Source organism: Falco biarmicus, chromosome 1 (genome assembly GCF_023638135.1).
Source record: "Falco biarmicus isolate bFalBia1 chromosome 1, bFalBia1.pri, whole genome shotgun sequence".
NCBI classification, from domain to species: Eukaryota; Metazoa; Chordata; class Aves; order Falconiformes; family Falconidae; genus Falco; species Falco biarmicus.
The window spans coordinates 89,723,221-89,746,195 of record NC_079288.1 but is presented as its reverse complement, the minus strand read 5'-3'; the positions used below and the strand labels follow the sequence as shown (position 1 = coordinate 89,746,195).

At 40.5% G+C, this 22,975-nt stretch overlaps 1 protein-coding gene across 3 annotated transcripts; it reads left to right on the top strand.

The window, feature by feature from the left end:
* Nucleotides 1–14,345: 14,345 nt before the first annotated feature.
* LOC130152460 (3-oxoacyl-[acyl-carrier-protein] reductase-like) lies at nt 14,346–22,173 on the top strand. Of its 3 annotated transcripts, none has more exons than XM_056346051.1 (6): nt 14,346–14,501; nt 17,506–17,647; nt 18,217–18,334; nt 18,810–18,946; nt 19,572–19,706; nt 21,045–22,173. In XM_056346051.1, the coding sequence occupies exons 2-6, from the start codon at nt 17,506–17,508 to the stop codon at nt 21,221–21,223; spliced, it is 711 nt and encodes a 236-aa protein (XP_056202026.1). In that variant the 5' UTR covers nt 14,346–14,501; the 3' UTR covers nt 21,224–22,173. The 3 variants fall into 3 exon arrangements, with proteins under 3 accessions (XP_056202026.1, XP_056202007.1, XP_056202017.1); XM_056346032.1 differs by having other exon boundaries at nt 18,214–18,334; XM_056346042.1 differs by lacking the exon at nt 14,346–14,501 and adding an exon at nt 14,951–15,016 and having other exon boundaries at nt 18,214–18,334.
* Nucleotides 22,174–22,975: the final 802 nt, after the last annotated feature.

Here is a 22,975-nt window from a genome sequence, read left to right as displayed (position 1 = left end):
TGCCCTAGGTCAAATTTCTTATTTCAGCTGGTTGAACTTCTCAATAAGCTGAAGAATGCTAGCTCAAAAAAGTTTACAGTTCAAAGAATTCTTCTCCACTCCTCTGGTAGGCAATCTCAGTGAGTCTTTTGAATACACGCAGATCAGGAAAATCTGCTTATTTTTTGCTCCTTATCAAAGGTGTACTTTATGCCTCTGTCCAGCTTCTAAGTTTATAGTATGCAAGTAACCGTTTTCCCCTGCTTTTCAGTGAAATTCTTTGCATTCAGTAATTTAAGATCTCTGGTACACAATATAGCTTTTTTACAAGGATGAAATGTAATAGCTTTTTAAAATAAAATAATACTTGGCTTTGTAAAGATCAGACTTTTCATTGATCATAAGAACCTTATGCAAAGAGATGAATGTTTTGAAACTTGTAACAAAATAGATACTCATCCTCCCTAGGCATTCAGTATTCTTGATTACTTGCACCTAATGGATGGGTATTCCTTAGTACTGAATTGGTGATTACTGCCACAGAATGTTAGGCATAATGCTCAGAAAGCTGGAGCGTTGCTGTTGAGAATGTCTCCAGTAAATACGAGACAGAGATCAAGAATGATATGACCTTTGAATTCTGTCTGAAAAACAAAGACTGGTTCAGGACCAGTTTTTAGTGGTCCAATTGTGCATGCCACATGCCACAACTATATTGCTACTTGGAGGTGTGCTACAGCTGCAATCAAGGAAATATTTCTCGTTTTTTCTTTTTCTTACAATATTCCTTGATAAGGAAATCCACGTTAACCTGATGTCAAATGCAAATAAAATTTGTCCGCAACTGCAAAACACAGCAGCGCTCTTGTAATCTGGTTTCTCTGATTTGGCAATGTTAGTGAACACTTACGTAATTCAAGAAAAATTAAAGACAAATATAAAATTCTGTGGGTAACATTTCTCAGCTGTTCCCTGCAGCACAGGATCAGCCAGGCCTGAACACCAGTTTCTGACTCTGGGAAAGTTGCTACAGTTCTCTTAGTAAAGATTGACATGTCAGCAGTGAATGTGCCAGCAGGGAACGGGTGGGAGGAGAAACAGCCCTGTAATTAAAGGGGTCAGTGAAACATCTGGTCCAACCACAGCTATTTGTTTTTTTGACACTAAGCTATCCCTTTAGTACATGATGCTAATGCTCCTCTCCCACAGTAAGCCGGTGAGGTTTGTTACTGGATGTGACCAAGTGTTTGGATGTCTGCGAGATGAGGACCACAACAGAACATAGCTAGTTACGTGTCTGTGGGGCTTCTGTGGTGACAGCTATATTGCCAGAGCCCCCACGTGCAGGCACAGTCTAGGCTGGCGGCAGGAGCTGCTTTCAGAGCTGCAGAGCAGCCTCAGGCAGCTAAACCCGGTGGTGAGAAGCTGCCTGCTTCCTGGAGCAGTTGCATCTCTTCAGAGGTCATGCTGGTGGAAAATGATCAGTCAGTAGAATGGGTCTGTCTTTGAACTGTAACATATTTATGTTGGGAAACTTTTGTTGTGTGGACTCTGCGTAAGCATGTTACTGATGAACGAGACAACGTGGGAATTTTTCCGTGTGCTCTCTTAGTATTTTTGGCGATCTGTGTAACAGGTTTTAACTGTGGAAGTATCACGCTCTCAGCTGATGGTGAGAGCGTACTTGCATAGCTATGATTTAATTAGTCTACAGCCCTGTTTTTATGGAATAATGGCTAAGTCCACCAGTACAAGGAGAATCTTTGTCTAGTACAGGAGCTAGTTTGGAGAAAAATTAGCAAACCTGTACTTTTGAGCTTTTTGGACTTTATCATCAGATAATGCTAGCAGAGGCTGGAACTCTTTCTAGTTAGTGGTGTGTCTCTGAAGAGCTGCCTGCATGATTTCTCTATTACAACACTGTCAAAAGCAACGTTGTCAAGGAAATAGTATTGTTTTCAAGGGCAAATGCTAGAGTCTGGTCAACTTCTGGTTAATGTTTTTTTATTAAAAGCTTGGGTTTTGTCTGGCATTGGAAAAGACACAAATAGAAAGCCCATGTTCTTATAACTAAAAGCACTACTGACAAATCTACATAGGTTATAGCTGGCTTATGTTATCTTCCTGCTATATAAATATATATATTATGTTTATATATAATATAATAATTTATATTATATATAAACATAATAGAATGCTTTTGGAAGAGATACTAGATGCTGAAATAGTGATTCCAAATATAAAAGTCGTCCCTAAGGCATGAATGTAATGTCTTGCTTATAACTTTAAATTGCTTTTTTATAGCTAGAACTAGCATGTCTAGTGGCTAATTATAATGTAGCCTGATGTTATGCCCAGCCACCTCCTTCTCTGTCTTTCTCACATGCACCACTTAACCTCCTAGGCCTTCATTTCATAAAGGTGTAAGTGCATTGGACTCTTACTAAACAAAAAAAGTGAACAAAAAAATGTTATTAAGCACTTCACAGAACAGGAATGGATTTGAACATGATATTAAATGTGTGATGAGGTATTTTGCTGAATCATGGAAGGGGGGGTCCCCTCTGGACCATCCTGGAAATAAACTAGCATAGTTCTAGGAAAAATAAAGCAATGTTACTTACAAATAGAAGATATTTATACTTTTTCTAATCCAGCAAAAATAAATTAAATTGACATTTAAACCTGAAGTTGATTTCTTGGGTGCTGTAACTTCTAGATATGAGGGGAAAGTACAGCACTTTGGAGAGCTGGGATAACATTTTCTATTTTCTAGTTTGAGATTTAATGCCCTGGAATACTCTCTTTTCATTCCTCCCACATTGTGCATTAGTCACCATGACTGATTTGGTATAGTCCTTTGGTGTGTGCAGTGGGAGTTTTAGGTGCTTGTGAGTTTTGCTGAATCAGGGACTTAAATTATGCCTTGGACCATGCTTAAGCAAATAATCCCAGCAACTTCAGCAACTGGATATTTTAAACAGGTCTGCTGACACTGGGAGCAGTGCACGTCTCCGCTGAAAGCATGTACAGAGAAAAGGCCTTCGGTGGCTGTAATTGGGCAGCTCGGGACATTGGATTGAGACTTGTTCCAAGAAAACCTGGCAATGCTGACAAAAAAATTGATCTTTTTATGCACGTCCAGTGTTGGTTGTGTGGAGTCTTACCTCACTACTGCTGGAAAACTGCTGAAGTCTAGGATGAGAAATCTATAGATACAGAGTGAGCAATTAAGAAGGCAAATGCTTTCTCTTTGAGGAAAGGAAATAAAATGCTAGGTGTAAGCTGGACATTGGATCAGACGTGTTGTATAGGTGCATAGGTTTGGTTTTGGTGGCAGGAAGGCAACATCTGTGGTACCTGGGGGAACTACTTACCCAAGCTGTGAAGGAAAAGTAAGCTGAATGTTACCTGTGCTGACAATTTGAACAATGAACATTCAAAAGTGTGAGGTGGGAGAGGGAGGTCCTTTTCCAAAACAGATGTGGGAAGCTCTTTACTTCAGAGTAGTGTGTCCAAAGTATTGCAGTGTGTGACACTAGAGCATTTTCTTTCTTCCATTCTTTGCACTTTTTTTCAAAAGGAAAGCATTCACATTGGGGAAAGGAAATAGGGAGGTAACTCTTAATTCAACACCTTACAGGCAAGCTAGAGCTGGAAGTGTATCAGTGAGGGGGAGCACTAATTCCAGGTTGGTACCAGTACCAATGCCACTTATCAGATGAAGGAAGGACTGCAGTAACCTGACAAAATTACTGTGCCTAGGAATTGAATGGTTGCACGCTATTAACTAAAAGATTTGTGGTGACAGGATGTGGTAAAGGTATGAAAATTAAGGCAAGTGTGTAACCTGTGTGTGTTAATGTCTGCAAAAAAGACATACCTTTCAAATGATGCTGTAAAAAGAAATTAGGACCTATAGCATTACATCACTTTGTCCTCCAAAGGAAGATACGTAGATGAATACTATGGCATTAGTATCTGTATGGCTGTAGCTGCCATTAAGTGTTCATGTGGGTGTTCTCCTGAAAGAACTGAAACATGCTATACCAGAATAAATGGATTTTATTATAGAAAACAGCTGATTTTACAGAAAACAGAGCAATAGATGGAGTTGTGATCCAGGCTGATGATATCTTTGGTTTGCCTAGAAATTTTTCTGTCAACTTGTGTGTGCTTTGCATAATGCATATATATGTTACAAATAAACCCATAAAATTCTTTCTTCTGAAACAGTTATATCTAGAGGCATGAAAGATGCAGACAGCAGTTGTGAGAGAGCTTTAGTCAGATGGTGGAACTGAGCTTTGTTTTGCATTTTTCGTTTACACGCAGGTGTAACTCTCCCAATTTGGAAGCACTTGGAATGCTGATACCATTATGTAGCATGCCATCCTGTATGCTTTTTACTTTTGACAGAAGAAATGAACTACTAATTTACTTGCTAGGCTGACAAAATACACAGAAGTGGTTAGTATTAGTGACAGCTGTGATTTCCCCTGGTATAAAGATCTTCAGATGTGCACTGCTTTTTGAGTTACCATGAGTAGAATACCTACTGCGTCCTGCCCTTTATAGCAAATACATTTTATCATCAAATGAATCTCTGCATGGCTGCCCTGCACATGCCAAGAGAGGTTTGTTAGGAACTGCTACCCAGCAATGTCTTGTCTTGCCTTCACATAAATTTGCCAGCACAGACAGTCCACACTAATTCCACATACGTGGTTTTTCTCATCCCTCAGGGAGCAGTCTGTCTTATCAAAAACAGAATGACCATCTTGTCAGCGTAACAGATTTATTAACTTACAAGGATCTTGTTTTGAAACGTCCTGCTGTGTTGTAATGTTCCAGATGGCAAAACACAAGAGCATGGCAGCAAGTCTGTTTGTTTACAGCATCCCGCCTCCCCGCTTCATTGACTGACTTGTCTTTGCCATTGTAATTTCTGAGTGTGGCAGGTAAAGATGTCTTGGAGCAAAAGGCTTCTATTTACAGCCAAGTAGTGGAATTCAGTGCCTTATTTATTTCCCAGTGTATTTTTTCACTGAAATGCTTAACAAAATAGCAAGCCTAGGTTAGTTAAAGCTATGAGGGATGTTGCAACTGGATGCAGCATTACAACCAGAATGGGTCATAAAACATTTTGCAGAGGTCTGCTACTAGAAACAGCAATGCATTGAGTTGAGAAAATGCAGAGAGGCTGGTTAAGGTCAGTTGACACAACATTACCCAGTTTTTACATGGGAGAAAATTTACCCACCGTTAGTCCATGTGTTATTCGGGAGATGGTGTCCTGCTGTCTACTGGATGTGGCCTTACTGGGTTTTTCCTTCCTATCCCATTTGGTTGTCTGTTCTCCCTCCCTTTACTCCCTGGGCTATTTTCTGAAGGATTGCAACTTGTTCTTTTCTCTTGCATTGCTGTCATCAGGCGATGGACCAATGTGTCATAAGTAGAATTGCTTTAACATGTATTTATCAGCTTGTTTATTCACATTCATTTAACAGCTTTTGAATGTAAATGCACGTTGCCACAAAAAAAAAAAAATGTTTTCGTAAAGCACTTTCTTATTCCAGCAGACGAAGGTCTAGCAGTTTTAAGTAAATAGGATAAAACTTATTTGAAAAATTACAGGAAATACAAAGTTAATGTCAAATCTGTTTTTTTAAACAAGGAGGGGCGGCAGTGTGTGGAAACTCCCCCAACCTTCCCTAATCTATTCATTTTTCAGTTTCCCATGAAAAATTTGATTGAGTCATTCCCCTAATAAAAGACTATGCCTTTCCAAATGGAGTTTAAGGCCAGTATCTGGTAATTCAGTTTTTGCAGGTACAGTCCTCTTTCTACATTAAGGCCGAAAAGTGCTTCCACCAAAAAAGACAGTAACTGTAGAGTAGGAGATCTTTCCCTAGGGCTGTGTCAATATGGGAAATTGACAGCCATTAGCCTTAATTAAAGATGGGAGAATGGACATTCAGAATGGAAAAACTGACTTGGCAAGCCTTAAAAGAAACTTGGAGCATGCCCTCTAAATCTCAGTTCATAGGGACATCCTTCCCCTGAGAAACCTACATAGTCTATGGCTTTAGCATCCCATTCCCCTGCTAGATTTGTTTCCCGTCATGTTACTCGGGAAATAAATTTGGACCATAAACTCCTGGGAACAAGAGCTGTCATCTGTCTTTATTCTCTGAAATGGCTGGCATGTTCTTAGTTGTAGGAAATTAAATTATAAACAAAATTTAACCACTTCCTTTTTTTCTTGTTTGGATCATCTATAAATACATTCTTTCTTTCTTTCTCTTTTTTTAAAGTGGTGGGCATCATGTGATGTTAGCTTCCTTAAACACTCATATTCCAGTGGATTTAATGAGCGTTTGGGAGCCAGATGGCATACCATATTTTTTTCAAAACATTTTAAAGCACATGACAGACAATTCATGTTGACAGGAGGGCTTCACTGAGGTGTCTGTAAAGAAAATGTGTTACTTGTTACTATTAGAGCAGAATAATTGTTTATGAAAGGCATCCTCAATTTCAGCAACAATTCAGTGAAGTAAACAGAGATGAATTTTGCTATGTAAACACTGCACACTCTGCAGAAATTTTACCCACTTCTGTAGGTTGCCTAAAATAATTACAATCTGAGTTGAAATGCATAATGCAGTGTGGTATTATGCAATGATAGTCACTGAATTCCAGATTTAGACAGTTTTGCCTTCAGTCTTCAGGCAATATTATGGAAAAAGCTATGGCTGGAGACAATAATGATGATGCTTCTTCCTGTAAGTTGGACAGAGAGAAGCATTCTTTCTCTTTTTGTCTACTAGGAAGAGAGAAAAACATGGCAGGAATAACAGTGTAGAAGAAGGAAAAGACATAAAAGCAATGGACTCTACTGTTCTAGTTAAGACTGGTTGGAGCTGCAGGTACAGCTTGACAATGAACCTTTTGCTGCAGAGATTCAGCTGGGAGGAGAAGCCAGCTATGCGGTTTGGGGAAGATAGCAGGGTCTTTGATAAAAGCTTGGTCTGCCCTTACGTATCTTCTCCAGTTTAGTAGCTAAACTGTGAAAATTAGGAGGGAAATACTATCTCAAACCTTCTCAGAGTATTCTGTGTTTCAATTAAATAACTCTGTGAAAGAGAAAATGCTAGCTTTTCTTTAAAAAAAAATCCAACATAGACAAATGTACTTCATTCCTGAATTTTATTCATTATTTTTTTCTGTGTAATTTTCAGTGCTCTTTAGAACTGCTATTTCTGGCAAATGTATAGTTCCTTAAAAAAAAACCAAAACCCACAACACAAAAGGACCCTACTCAAGCAACGGTATACGAGTTTTGCATCTGTTAAAAGAACTGACATGGGGAGAGGGAGAGAGTGTTTCTTTTGTCGAGGAAAAAGAACATGATGTGTAGAAACTGCATAAAGAGAGGCTGCAAGTGAGGATAAAAACAAAAAAGTACTTAAAATATATGTGAATTTTTCCTGTTCTGGAAAAACAGAACTCAAAACGGGCTTCTGTAGCACCCTACAGCTGTATCAATCTGCATCACATGTCTTTGAATCCAGGGAGTTGTTCATAATTTTTGCATTTTCATAGCAAATATAGTCATAGTGTGGTAAAATACGCAACCTTCTAGACTGATCTTCTCAATCAATGGTTTTCTTCCTCACCTTGCGGTAAATATTTGTCTTTTCTATAAAGTAAATATACAGGATTCTTAACAAAGTTCCCTTCCAGAGTTTAAAGACACTGGTTTGTGCCATCCTGGGTTACTGGAAGCCACGCTGTTAACTGTGTGTCGTTGGGCAGGAGTGGTTACCAGACCTCTCATAGAGAGCTCGTAAAGAATCAAGTAGTAGAATCTCATAAACTGTGCTCTTGAAAATCAAAATCTATGAGGAATTATTATAAAATAAAACTGTCGAAATAAGGTATGCATAACCAAACATTATTTGATCTGACATGGTCTGGTGTGAGCAATAGTTAATTCTTTCTAAGGATGCTAATCACTTCTGATGATTTTTGAAGGAAGTTATTCACTGTGATAGATAAATTAAAAAATGGTGTAAGCAATCAGCTAAAAATACCTCTTCTCTTCTGTAATAACCTAATTCCCACATCATTAAGCCAGCTGATTGGGTGTTATTATGATTTACTACTTTACTGGAAGGACATACAACAGTAAGGGCTTCTGTATGTCACAAAGAGATGAAGTCTTCAGCTGCTCAGTTAAGTACATGAGCAGGATGAAATGTCAGCAAGTATTTCTGTGAGGAGATGCATTGTGAGACTAGATTTATTTAGGACCATCTGATAGAAGAAAATTGAATGTTGGGAAATGAGTTCCTTGAAAGCTCTCCAAGTATTACTGTATGTGTTTTGGGCTGCAAAATGGGTAACAGCTGTAAAGAATATTGTTTTTGACATTTTCTGTAATACTGGTGAAGATAAAGGAGGTGAGCAGTGTATGAGACATGAGTGATTGTCACTATCGCCATCACAGTTGCCATTTATTATGGACTGTGTTCAACACTCATTGCTGGCAAACCATCAGCTGAAGTTTTGCCAGTGTAAGTCCTTATGTTTAGGGTCACAGCTATTTGCAGTTATGGGGGGATGTCTACATGGTCCCTTGACTTGCTGCTTTCTGTCAGTAAGTAGATGTGCTACATTAAGTTGGCATTCCTGTACTCAGTAAATTTGTGCCTCATTAGGGCTAACCTTGAAAACATATTCATGGTCACATAATGAACACACGCTAAAATAGGTGAGGCTGTAAAAATGGTTTCATGCTTGTGGATATGCCTTCAGTTTCCTAGTTCAAACAGCTTTTGGTCTCTTCATAAATGTTACAAATTTTAAAGTAGGTATTAGGAGGAATCATGGAAGTATTTCACTTCTATGTGTCTCAGGTCTGCTGTTTCCTGGGGGCTAATTACTGTGTTTATAAAAACAAAGACTTTGCTTGTATTAGAGCTTCTCATGGGAGGGGAGGTGAAGGACCAACTCATGTTGCTTATTAGCTGTTTTACTGTTCCCGCAATATAGGCCGTTAGCTGAATATTCTAGCCTAATGAGTTCAGTCCAGATCATTAGGTAGAATGTTTCCATCTTTATTCCCGACCCCCCACCTTCTTCCTCGCTTCTTTCTGTCTTTGCCTCCTTCTCATCTTCTCCCAGCGTCCCGCTTTCTTCCAAACTAATTTTTCCCCAACAAAACAAACTTTAGGACACAGCACGTACAGTGCATTAAATAAGAGGAAAAGCAGTAAATTGGCAGGAGACTGCATCGCAGGACCAAAGTGGGCAACAGTCCGGACTTGCCCATACCATTGGCGGAGATTCAAAATCTGAGACTCTTGATTAGTGAAGCATTAGGGCAGGAAAACCTCAACACTTTCTCCATCTTATCGGGAGGAAATTTTGGCTGTTTAGAACTTTTTTCTGTTAGTCTTCATGCTGAGAGTGTTTAGGAGCTAAAACCCAGTTACTGTTGCTGAGGAATACTTCTCAAAAATACTTTTTTTTTTTTCCACCAGCAACTGCAGTAATAGTGAAGAGATTTTTACATAAATAAGTTAAATTCTTGAACTGATTGGCTATGGATCTTACTTCGCAGCTTATATAAATATGTAGTGAATGGGTGTAGGGATGAGACTGTGAAAGGCAGAATGGGGAAGTTAAAACTGCATCAATACGTGAAATAAAAACAAATTATGCAAGGTCTTGAGTGGACTTTTGTAAATGGCATTTAGATATTTTTAAGTGCTGTTCCTGAGACTACTTATTTTCTGTTGAGTATATTAGATACATTTTTAAAAAAATTCCCTGTAAAAGAACACAAGGAGACTTATTCAGTCATGAGTTTTCAAATACTTCTGCAACACTCTTGGATGTTATTGTACAAGACTTCCGGTGGATATTCCGAGCGCTTACAAAATAAGCAATACACAAACAATATCCTTTCTATACAAAATGGTCATGGGGACTGTTGGGAGTGAGACACGTCCTTCTGTGGTGGTGTCAGTTTTGCTTGTTTTCCAAATTACCTTGCTGGGAGATGCTGACTGCTCTGTGTGACGCTTTTTGCAGTTTTGAAAAGCTGTCTAAAAGGTGCTGTACAGAAAGCCGTGAATTTCCTCCCTGGATGGCTGAGCTGTTTATTTCCTCCTTGTTCCCAGCCCTTGGGACTTACGAGCTTAACAGTGGCAGTGCAGGCCTTAAATGAGGAGTTGGGCATACGGAGGGAGGCAAGAGATGCTGAGATCTTAGTTTCCATGTCTTTGGTCTGAAGTCCACTGACACACAGTAGGAGTGACCAGTGCCTGTGATCAGACCAGAGCAGTGGACGGAGGCTGAATGTGCAACAAATATTTCTTGAAGAGACTTTCACAGGGGTGGGTGATGGCAGGGTCGTTTTCTTTTAATGTCTAAGGTGCTGCATGGCAGCACTGGAAGTGTTCCATTTTAGCCACAGATCGAGCAGCAATAATACAAGCTTCTCTCTGTTGCCTCCATGGCGCACCTGACTTCTCACTAGAAGCAGCAGCTGTTCGGTGACTGCACTAACTTAATCACGAGCCTCGTGCTGAAGTGTGAATAATACTAGTCATAGTGGGGAAACCTGTTTAGGCAGGAGGATATGAAAACATTAGGTAACTTGGCAAAGCCTCTGATGGCTTTGTTTTGTTCTGGGTTTTTTTGGTTTGTTTGGTTTTTGTTGTTTGTTGTTTTTTTTTTAAGGGGAAAGACTTTTCACAGGGGTACTGGGAATAAGTTTCTTCAGAGGAAGGAGTTTGTCCACGTATCTGTTGAAAAAGTACATCTACATTGTACAAACCCCCTTCATGTTGGCATGATAGAAGTTCACTCTCAAGACACAAGAACAAATATTGCAGAGGTTTTGGCTAGTCTAGAAAAACAAAACAGACTGCAGTGTCATAAAAAAAAGAGATGACTTCAGAGCAAAAGTACAGTAATTTAACCACTTACAAATCTGAACTGGTGTGGTTGGGAAAAGTTAGTTAGCCAGTCACAAAATACTGGGAGGAGAAGGGAGTGTTTTTCTGTCGTACAACTAGATGATTGGCTTTTCCTTAGGAGATCATCTTGGGCTTTGTATCGCTTGCCCAGAGGCTGAGGCCGTATCAAAGAGATTTGGGAATTGCAATGTATAACTTGTTAGTTATATAATTCATATACGTGTATGTGTGTATAATGTGTATATAGTAATTAGACCTGATTTTCCGCAATGCAGATCACAAGTGCATATCTGAAGAAAAGTGTAATTTAGGCTTGGCAGGAACAGAAAGAATCAGCAACCTCAGTTGCCCAGGCAAAGTAGAAAATGGCGAGGAGCCCTGATGATGATGTTCCTCTGTGGTTTAGAGGAGAGCTCGCCTCGAACGAGGAGCCTAGTCCAGTTACTCTCTTTTTACAGGAAGAAATGCATAGCAGTGTATTGACTGTGTGACCTGCCACGCAGTTATCATTTGGCCTAGAAAGAAGGAAACCTCTTTAAACTAGCTTAACTGTGTTGTAGGTCTGTGACTCCTGTATCCCAGGTACATGCCCTCATCACCAGACTTGCTTAACCTAGAGAGGTCATTTTTAATATGCCAGTTGAAAAGCAAAATATTTTCTTGATTCAACTGTTGATTTCAATAGATGCTTAATCCCCAAGCTCTTACATCTCTGGACAGTAATCATCTGGCTGTAGTATTAATTCTCCTATATGTTGTTCCTATAAACTGAAAACGCTTCAGATTGATGGTTTGACGATGAATTGTCAATTCACAATTGACAGTCTTGTTCAATTGTGAGAAACTGTAGTTAGTGACCTTGTTTCCAGTAAGATAGAAGATTTGTAAACAAGTTTTCTTTTAGCCAAGTGCTCCAACCAGCAGGCTTTTGTTTAAAATACAGCTGACGCATACATGCAGTTGCTGTGTCTCAGGCCTTACACAAAAACCCTGTAACATGGTAGGTATTCTTTCACAAGCAGTGTAGGGAACAGTATGAAAATGCTGCTGGACCTTTGAGCAGCGTGACTCTTTCATGTGTGACACTTGGCAGAAATTTATGAGACCACAGATTTGGGCACCAATGTGGTTAATGATTAGCACTCAAGTTCCTTTATAAATCTAGCCTCAAATCCAAAACTAAGAGGAATTTGAAATAGCGATACAGGGGACCTCAGTTACAGAAACAGCTAGTGGCCCCTGTTTTGTGACATTATGCTTTGCTTTGCATTTTATGCTTTTAGATACATTAAATACCCTTTCCTGTTCGGGGATATTGTCATTTCCCCCTGTTAATAGAGAAATGCTTACTTGAAAGCAGGATCTCAGTTCTGTGGAAGAATGATTGTAACACTTTAAGAAACGAAACTGAACAGGTTCCAAATGTGCGTTTACATGGTCATGCAGAGAGCTGACAAGAATTATTAGCCTGTAATTCCACATTAATAGTAAGCTGGGCACAATAATGGCCAGTATTAAACTAGCTGTTGTAGATCTGGACATGACAGATGGAGCAGATCTATCAAATCAAGTGTATGTATCAGCTACTGCCCCCCAGAAAGGGGAGGTACTCAGTATGATACCGATTTCTTGCTTAGACTCCACTAGCTCATCTTGCTTTAATGGGACATCAATGTGAATAAACTGGCTCAGATGAACTCTGCTTAGACTATCTGATCTAAATAGTTAGCCAGGTATCTGGAGGAAAAAAGGCTAATGTCACTTTGGCCAGTGAATGAGCATACATCTTGTTTTAAACACTCAGTTAATGAACAAGAATTGAACTTGTCAACTTTCAAAAAGGGTATTTTATTTTCTCAACAGTTTTAGCAAAAATAAAGTGAAAATCATGCTTACTCTGTGTCAGCGAAGTCCTAACAGTACAGCAAAGGTGAGCTTTTCTTAGAAGGATAGGTCAGCTCTCTGGATGAGGACACAGGTTGCAAATGCGTTAGTTGTAATTAATAATGCGATTTTCACATAAAATCTGCCTGCTGCTGTCATCATACAATACGGTGCTCATAGTTACTCTCGCTGTAGTATACATATCTTCAGAAAACATGCTGTATCACTAGGACAATTCCCCACACCCCAGTTATTTTGCTTATATGTATAACTTGAAGAAAAAAACCACCATTTTCCCCTTTGAATCCTGATCCTTGGTTATGCTAGAGACCAAGAGTCTTGGTCAGAGATTATTTTGAGTCACAGTTTCAGCTCTCTATGCCTTTTCTTATTCCACCACTGGGACCTCTGGCTTGTCAGAATATGGCATATTCTTGAAATGTCATTGGATCACAAAACGTCATCTACTCTTTTGAAAACAGGACCAGCTTGCAGTATAAATATACTTCCTAAAATTAATATTGCGTAACAGCTTTTCTTACAGATGTTCTTCTGATAGCAATGCCTAAATCTGCTTTTCCTTCTATATGTAAAGAGTGATCTGTAGAAAAAGAATCCTACGTGAATCCAGGTAATATTACTAAACTCTCTACAACTCCCCTGAAAACACTTGTAATCTGAAATCCTGAATTAACAGCCTTCAAGTCAAAAGCAAGAACTGTACAAAGTTATACTCCCACTGAGCTCGTAGAAAAACTCCAGCACGATTTTGACATGTTCATTTGTGGAAGCTTTTAATTTTTCTTAAAAAAATTCAGAAGTGTTCTCTTGTACACAACTGTGATAGGTTTTATTCTTATTTCTCAAGTGAAAAAAATTTGGTCAGTATATGTGACTTCCGAGTCCACAGAAACCCCCCCAGCACATCATCAGACATAAATGTGAACAGCATTACTGTGAAAGTGTAGCAGGTTTTTGTGTTAGTTTAATTGCGTATCGTGAAGCTTATTTTGGTTACTGAACAGGAATTCACAGTTGTTTCTGTGTTTTGGGTTTATCTATCTTTTTAAGTATTTCTGATTTAACTCAGCTGGTATAATGATGCCTCACAGGAGACCCTATCGATTTTTGGACAAGTAATGTGAAAATGAAAGAGACTAAATCCTTATTCATCTGCTTGTATGCATCTATGTGCGAAACACCTTTTTGTGCGAGGAAGGGGAACTGAGGGCAGGACAGGGTGCTCCCCTGGAAAGTGAAGCAGCTACTCTGCGCCCTACATACGTTCTGGGAATCATCACAAGTGGCTATGACGGGTACGGTCTGGGAACCTACATGTAAAACGCAGCTTAAACGCAGGAAGCGTAACACGAAAGCAGAAGGGCCTGCCCCTACGGGCGCTCCGCGGAGCAGGAGGCGGGCACTGGGCTCACACCCGTTCCGCAGCTGGCCCCGCCGTGGCGGGTCTCTCTCGCCGCTGAGACCGGCCCATGTGCAGCGCTCCGGCCTCCACCGGCTGCGTCCGGCGCCGCATGGGTGGTTTTACCTCAGTTCGTCACGTCGCGACGCCTGCGCTCACCGTCAGGTGCTGGGGCGGAGGAAAGCCCCCGCCGGGCAGGCGAGCGAACGGCCGCTCAGAAACCGGCAAGTAAACTGGGACGCACCGAACCGCCCTTTTTCCGTCGTCCCTTGCGGCGCACAGCCCCCCGGCTTCGCGGGCGGCGGGAGCGCGGCCCGGGGTCGTGAGGGGGCGGGGGGCGGCCGCCCTGCCACCGTGGCACCGCCACCGCGGGCGAGACTACGCGTCCCGGCGTGCCCCGGGCTCCCAGCCGGCACCGCGCCCCGCTGTGAGCCCAACCGGCGGGCCCGGGCGGGAGCCGCGCCGAGGCGCACCGCCGCCACAAGCCGGCCTCTCCCGCCCTTCGCGCCGCCCCGCGGAGGAGGCGCAGGGGTGAGCGCGGGACCGCTGGGCGCCCCTGCGGCCACCGGGCGGCCGGTGCCTCGTGCCCTCCGCCCCGGGGCCCCGCTGCGCGCGTGCGCGGCCGCCCCCTGGCGGCGGGCGGGGCGGAGGCGGCGGCGGGGAAGGGGGGGGCGCCCGGGAGGGGGGGCGCGCCCTCAGCCGGGAGGGGCTTCGCGAGTGGCGGCCCGGGGCGGAGGAGGTTGGTGGGAACCCGAAAAAGGGGGGAGGAAGAAGAGGTCTGCCGGGAGGGGCAGCAGGCCGTGCCTGGGGGCCGGGGCTGGGGGCAGCAGCGCGCCCGGAGGGGGCCGATTGTCGCGGGCCGTCGCTCGGCAGCGGCCCGGAGCCAGGCGGCCTGAGGCGGGCGGCAGCGGCGCTGCGGGGCCTGGGAGTCACGGGGACGTGGTCTGGTGTGAAGGAGGCGAAGGGCCGTGGAGGGCAGAGGTGGTACAGGTGCTCGTTTGCAGTCTGTGGAGACCTGGGAGAGCCTGTTGCTCAAAAGATACGTGGTTTTGCCCTGACTTACTTTGGCCAGGGAATACGGGCTTATTACTCCTACTGCGGGTTTGTTCCCTCCCAAGTAGCAACTCCAAAGAGTATGGCCCTGTTGTGTTAAAGTACAAACCACACATTGCTGCTGCATTGGAACGATGCCTTACGCTCCCTCTCTACGTAGTTAACAAACAAGCGACTTGGCTATTTTTTCTGCGAACAGTAGAATCACTGCGATTTTTTCCTTTCTCAAGAGAGACAAGGAAGGGTTGAGTCATACATTTTAAAGAATTTCTCTCCCCGCAGGCAGCTTTTTGGGACCTTTGTAGCTAAGAGTGTTCAGAATTCTCTGGAAAATACATACAGGTCTGACAGTATTTGTAGACAGTGTAAGATGGTTCACTTGACATTGCTCAGGGGTAGAGGACTTGGACAAGATGACTTGCAGAGATCTCTCCCAAGTATATTATTCCACATTTCAAATAAAAGAGTAGGCATACTCAATGCTGGTAAGAACAAAATCGGAAGGAGGATATCCTGGTATGACATTGCTGCAACAAGTAGGCAAGAACTTACAAGAGTTGTGGTAACTGTAAAAGAAGTCATGATGGCAAAGGCAGACTGAGATTTTGCTTTTAACAAAAAAAAAGAAAAATTACCAACAAAATACAGGTTGGTTGGCTGTGCTTTTAGTCTGCTAAGACAGTAAGAGCTGTAGTTACTGGCATGCAAGACTCCTTGATTCATCTCTTCCAGCTACCTAGTGAAGACTACCCAAAAGATTAGTCTTTCTGGTGAGGCAGTGGTGCCCGTTTTTATCACCAAGGAATTGTCTTCCTGCAGGTCACCTTTATGTACGTGTTCTGTGCAAAGGGCTGCCACCTGAGGTGCCAGATCCTCTTCCCGCTCCTGGGAAGCTGCTTGCAGCTTGCCTGTGGAAGCAGACACATGGGCTGATTTCAAGCACTTGTGCTTACTTTGTTGCAGTCAAGGACTGTATCAGGCCCTGTAGCAGAAAACCAAAATCATTTTGCCAATGTATGAGGTGATGGTGTCCCTGTATGCTTAACACTGTGCTTTTCTGGTTATCACACATCAGAAAGGGTTTAATACACCTAAATAAGGCAAAGAGTAGGGTGGCAAGATTAAGAGCTTAGACAGTCTTTAGTGGGATACAGAATGGCTTCCATACGTATATGAGTAACTCAATAGACTTGGAAGAGGATATAGCAGAAAGCGTAAGATACAGAAGAGTAAGCGGACAGTAAGGGGAACGTATGAGGATAAATGCATAGTATTATCTAATCAGAAGGCAAATTAAGAACAAAAGGAAGTATTTTTCCACAAGTAATAAAACTCATTGCCTCAGGATGTTATGGTGACAGTATAATTGGGTTCAAAAAGGATTTATTTAAATGTGTGGAAAAGAGGTTCATTACTATTAGCTTGGATTCTTCCTCCGGTTCAGGAAATCCCAAAAAAGCTGATTGGTTTTTAGAGGTTGGAGAATAAAAAAATTGTTCTACAGAAGTACTTTCTTCTTACTGCCCTTCCTAAACATCTAAGTTAGCTACTTCAGAATAATTTAATGTTTCAAAAGGTGCTTTTTTTTTTCTTCAGAAGCAGAAACAAAGAAAAGCTAGGGCTAGTGGTAAAGCGTAGTATTAGGCAGTGTAACTTAGTATGAAACTATTGTAAATAAAGTAGTATCAACTCATGCTCACTGATGTTTGCAGTGTGGTTGTTCAACACGGATACTTGGGATGGAGTGAGACCTTGAGGCTAAATAACTTTAGTACAAGAATAGTGCTTCCAAGAACAATATAATTGCAACTAATACTGTTGGCTTTGAATAAAGAGCTGAATGATAAATTGTGGCCTTTTTATATATAAATCACATATTTCATCAACTGAACAGTTATCATAACACTAGTATTGAAATGCTAGATTACATACATAATTTTTTGCTAGTTCAGAAATCATTAAGAACTAACTTGCATTTGTAGAAGTGGTGTCTAACAGTGCAAGTTTGGGGTTTTTTTGGTGTATACAAAATAAATCAGTAATTCTGTAATCTGGTAGTGCAAAATGCTACACGCTAGTAAGGGCCGCGATGTTGACAAGAGCAGTGGTTATTGTCTTGCTATACTAGACCTGAAAATTCATGGTGTATTTGCAATTTGTGAATTGTTTTTGCAGATGGGCAAGGTTTGCGCCATTTTTGGAGGATCACGAGGAATAGGAAAAGCTGTTGCAGAATTACTGGCACAGAAAGGCTGCCACCTGGCGATTATTGCTAGAAATCTGGAAGTAGCTCAAACCACTGCACGTCATCTTGGTGGTAAGTGTGCTGCTTTGCAGTTATTTCTTCACTGTCCTGTGCTTAGGTAACCTGTAAAAGTCGTGAGTCATTGAATAAATCTCATTGTTTAACTAGATGCAAATGAAAATAAAGGCTGAGAAATTTGAAAGAAAAGCTGTATCAGTACAATTTTATTTTCACAAGATTCTTTTGGAAAGTTAAGTGTGTTACCTATTCTGTCTGCAAGATATGAATTATGAGATGAAGGGGATTGTTCAGGGTCACAAGGAGGTGGTATGAACTGAATCATCCTTGGCTCCTGACCATGCCAGAACTGAGACCAGCCTACTCGTGAGGCATGAGCATGTTCATGCTGTACTTCTGATTTCAGAAGGCCAAAAATATAAAACAAGAAATTGTCACGTAACTAATCAATACAATACTTGAAAATTGTCCTTATTTAATTCTCTGGAGATTAAATGGGTTCCTCAAGCTATAACTAGTTCAACATCTGTTTTTACAATTGAGTTATAAATTCTGAAGAAGGTTTATGAATGTCATACCATCGTTCACTATTGTTATGACATGCCTTTATTTCAATACAGCAGGACACCTGGCACTTAGCTGCGATGTATCCAGCGAACAAGAAGTCCAAAATACTTTTGAGGAGATGCAGAGGAAGTTAGGTCCTATTGACTATTTGGTTAATGCAGCTGGGATCAACAGGTTAGTTACTTGTTACGAAATTATATGTAATTCTAGATGACAACATCTTACTGTAAGGTACTAATGGCCTTTGCGTTTAGTAAGAGTATTATTAATGAGTACATCTGAAAACAGTGTTAAGCACTCACCAGTATTTTGTTCCTGATGACAGTAGAATTCTAACAGCATTCCAAGTTTATTAGTTCCCACTCTACTCCTCTTTCTTTCACTTCTTCCCCCTGAAATGGTACAAAACAATGTTTGATACCTCTCTGCAAAGAAGGCTTTGTTGCCAGAAGTATAGCTAACTTTTCTCTTGCTATGTGTCATCCTTGCAATGTCATCATTTTGAATGCTAGAAATATATAGAACCATATAAATCCCTGTGGCCACAAATCCCCATTAATATTCCATTCATCGCTCGTCTTTTATTAGGAGAACGTGATCACTGGGGTTGTTCAGTGAGTTCTTTTGGGTTTTTTGGTCTGTTTGTTAGGGATGGTTTGTTACTGAGAACCAAGACTGAAGATATGATAGCCCAGATTCACACTAACCTTTTGGGAACAATGTTGACATGCAAAGCTGCTGTAAAAAGCATGATTCAACACCAAGGAGGTGCTATTGTTAATATAGGTAAGTTGCTCATCTAATTCAGTGGAATTCAATGTACTAGTTTTCTAGAAAGCCTTAGCAGGTGTAAGGTATTGAAACGTTACTTGTCATGATTAACTTTCTTTGTATTTAGACATTCTGTATTTAGTGTTTCTTTATGAATGCTTATTCTTTTGTGTAATTTCAGCAACTTCTAAATGTAAAACTAGCTTGTTTCAGTAATAAACACCTCAGTTTATATTTTATTGAAAAAATAATTTTACTATTCTTTATCAGCTCTTTCAGTAGCTAACTCTACTAGCTGCTAGTTACTAAGAATCAAATAGGTACAGTTGGTTTGTTGGGTTTTTTTGGTTTGGGTTGGGGTTTTTTTCCTGTGCGAGCATATGTTTTTAGAAAGCTTTTCATTTTACTCTCCTACTGCCTGTTGGTCAACATAATTACATGGATTCCACAAAAATCGCAGATAATTGAGGGATTTGCTCATCCCAGCGGTAGGCTATAAAGTACACTTAGTAATAAATATACTTTTAATTCCTGTTCATGTAATCTCATTTTCCATTCCAAATTTAAAATTACAAAGCTAGTACAAGGTTTCAAATTAGTCATTTAATCTTTTCTTCTCTTTGATGTTTCTTTATTTTAGGAAGTATTGTAGGACTTAAAGGCAACTCTGGTCAAAGTGTATATAGTGCTACCAAAGCAGGATTAGTTGGATTTTCACGGTCTCTTGCTAAAGAAGTAGCAAAAAAGCAAATTCGAGTCAACGTGGTTGCTCCAGGTTAGTTTTGGGGAAATTGCTACACCCTTCACAATACATGCTTATCAAGAGTGCTGGATATTTGCTGTACTCTGAACATAACTTAAGACAAATTGCTATTATTTTCTTCAACTTTTGTAAGTAAATGCTTTTAATCTCTTTTTCTTTTTTTTTTCAATTTAAAGTGTAATACACTCTTTTACAAAACCTTCAGTCTTTTTAAGGCAATGCTGAGAAATTTGGAAGAGTGTATCTACCTGTTCCTCTATCCATTATTACAGAATAAATGGTTTGTGTTTTTTTCTTTGTTGCTCCTTCAAAACCCTGCTGCCCTTGCAGATGGCAGTATTAGACCTAATAGGACCCTTGTCTCCTGCTAGGGGATGCTTATTTGTTATTAGGGAAATATGAAAGATTGCAAGAAGCTGGCATGAAAGTGTCCCTGTAGTAAAAGGAGAGAGTCTGGAAAGAAAGTTCTGTGAGGACAAGGCTGTGATTTCACAAGGTGGTCTAGTCCAAGCAAACAACTGCCCTGAGGCAAAAATCCCTTCTGTCCTTTCTGACTTTTTCCTTCACGGCTGTGTACTCTGCTGCTCACCTTGTGCTAGTTCTGATGCCTTTCAGACCTCTACATGAACCAGTTCAGCTTGTGAACTAGGCAGGAAAAATACTTTTTGTTTAGTGAACTAAGCAGCTCACAGAAGGGTCCAGAGACATCATAAAGGGGCAGAGCTGTACAGTAGAAAGCAAAACTGAGACTTTCATTCTTGGTGACACCTAGAAAGCAGGGAAGATCAGCTGTTTGTGAAACTGTAGCTTATGTAAAGAGCAGTAGGAAAACTGAATCTCAGATAACTGAAGATTGTAAAGAAATGTCCTTCAAAAATGTCTAGAAATATTTTCTTCAAATGAATGCTGTAATAGAAATTATGCAAGTGCTGTCGTAAGTTCTAAAATATAATGGAAACACTTGCAAGCTGTAGGGATTTCTTGCCAGAGATTTTGTACTTGTGTTTTCATTGACAATGTTTTGGTGAAATGAGTGTATTTTGTCTTTCAGAAAAGTGATACTAAATATGATTTTGGGACCCATTTTTAGTTACCTTTTTTTTAATGGACTTCCATAGATCTCTGCATTTTGACTATTACATCAGTGCTTTCAAAACTAGATGTTTTATTGGTTAGTTAAAAAATTGGTCTTAGCTGTAAACCGATGGGGATTGACTTCTGAGACTTTGAAAAATGGTAGCTGATGCTGAATCCTAGTAGTAGATTTCATTTTGGAGGATTTCAGGGAAAATCCACTAGAGAAATTTAGTTGAAGGTTGGGTAACTCTTCAAATCTCTCTCCTCTCTTAGGCTTTATTCACACAGAGATGACTGCTCATTTGGAAGAAGATCAGCTAAAGAAAGCAATTCTCCTCGGAAGATTTGGAGAGCCTCATGAAGTTGCGCAAGCTGTTGTCTTTCTTCTAGAGTCCCCTTATGTTACAGGGAGCACGCTAGTTGTGGATGGAGGCTTGCAGCTTCTGACTTAACTAGTACCCTGAATAAGTTCCTACTTTAATGTCATGATGGTAATATAGAAATATATGCTAATTAAAGGGAGAGGGGTGGAAATCAGTTGAAGATTGATCTATGTAATTGATTTGATATTAATTAGTCAGAGGAGAAATTCAGCGGTGATAAAGTCTAGTGTGTATGTTTAGCTACCTGAAGGGGTCCATTTGGTATTACAAAGTCTGGATATGTAACAATTTGAGAAAGATCTGGTTTTGGTATGGTGTAGTTCTAAATAACATGCTGGTATGTTTTTAAAGCATGATTTTTTTATAAAGTCTTGTTTTCCAATCAGGAATAGAGTGGAGATTTTTTTTCTAAATACCATGTTATACAAAGGCTAATAAAGTGTGGAGGCATGTTTATTGGTTGGTAGGTATGATTGCATCAAGTTTTTCATGTAGGGCGAAGATTATGAACTGCAGATTTTTTTGTTCTTATCAGTTAGTCTCTACAAAGTGGCAAGGAGTTTCCTTTGGGTTTTGTTTGTTTGTAGCCAGCACTACAAAGCTCGGTGCTTCTGGATCTTCAGCATACCTGAATTGCCTTTAGGAGGTTTAATTATATGCAGGGTGTTTTTGTAAAGACAAAAACTGCTCAGTTCTGTTCTTGAATGTATGTACAGCACTCATTTAATCCAGTAGCACTTGTGTGTATACACTGAAGGACTGTGGTCATTGGAGTTGCTGATGCTGTATTCTGAGTTTGAGCTGCACGTACACTGGTGAACAGTACAGTTGCAGACATTGCCGCATAAAAGACTTTTCACTGACTCAGTAGTTGTTTAGAAAACACTGTATCAGTTCCAGAGTGTGAAGTCAAGGTATTTTGCTCTATATCTTCTTGAACGCTTAGTTCAACTGTTATGTTGATGCTCTTTAATATGTATGTATAGTCAATAAAATAGCCATTTATTTTATTCAAAGCAGCTTTTGAAGCAGAGTAATTACTCAGCTGTGAATGATCCTGAGTATTCCTCTCTTGCTGAAAAATTACCAAAAAATTTGACCTCAGGCTTTTTCTATTGAGATCAAGTAATTTTGGGTAATTGATGTTTTTTATCATCTCTGAAGAAAACTGTGAATGTGGTTTAGGACCTTCACTTCTTAGATCAAGCGTTCATTGCATCATGATCCAGATGTTGATTCAGCTCTTGAAATTACTTCCCATCTTGGCACAAACCAAAGTACAGAAAGAAGAGATCTCACTGATGATAACTTTGAGTCTTTAAAGTCTGAGATTTCCTTCATTTGTGCAGCTGAGAGATTTTATCTTTGTGCCAGAAAAGTGCATGTTCAAGCTTCTCGCAGGTATGTATTGAGAAATAATACAAGGAATGGTTGTCTATTCAGGGGATTTTACAGTTGGTTGTGTAACTCACTTTGGAATATAAAATGCTGCTAAAGGTAGACCTTTCAGGAGTCCTTATCTTACTGTTATCTCTTTGTAGAGAGGTGGCGTTATTTGCTGTGAAAAGTTGTGTCATATGTGTCTTTGCACTGAAAATGTAATTGCTAATTATGTTTCTTTTTGATAGAAGGAATTGGTTGGACAATAGATCAATTTTTTCCGAGGGCACTGAAGGTGAAGACGGACAGCGGTTACTCCCGTTTTTACTAGTCAAGTAGTAATATGTCAGTAACTTGACTAATGCTCATACCTGTCCTTGGTATTTCACAGGCAAAGCCTGTGTGACATACCCTGACCAGAGGCCAAACTTAAAGAGTCTA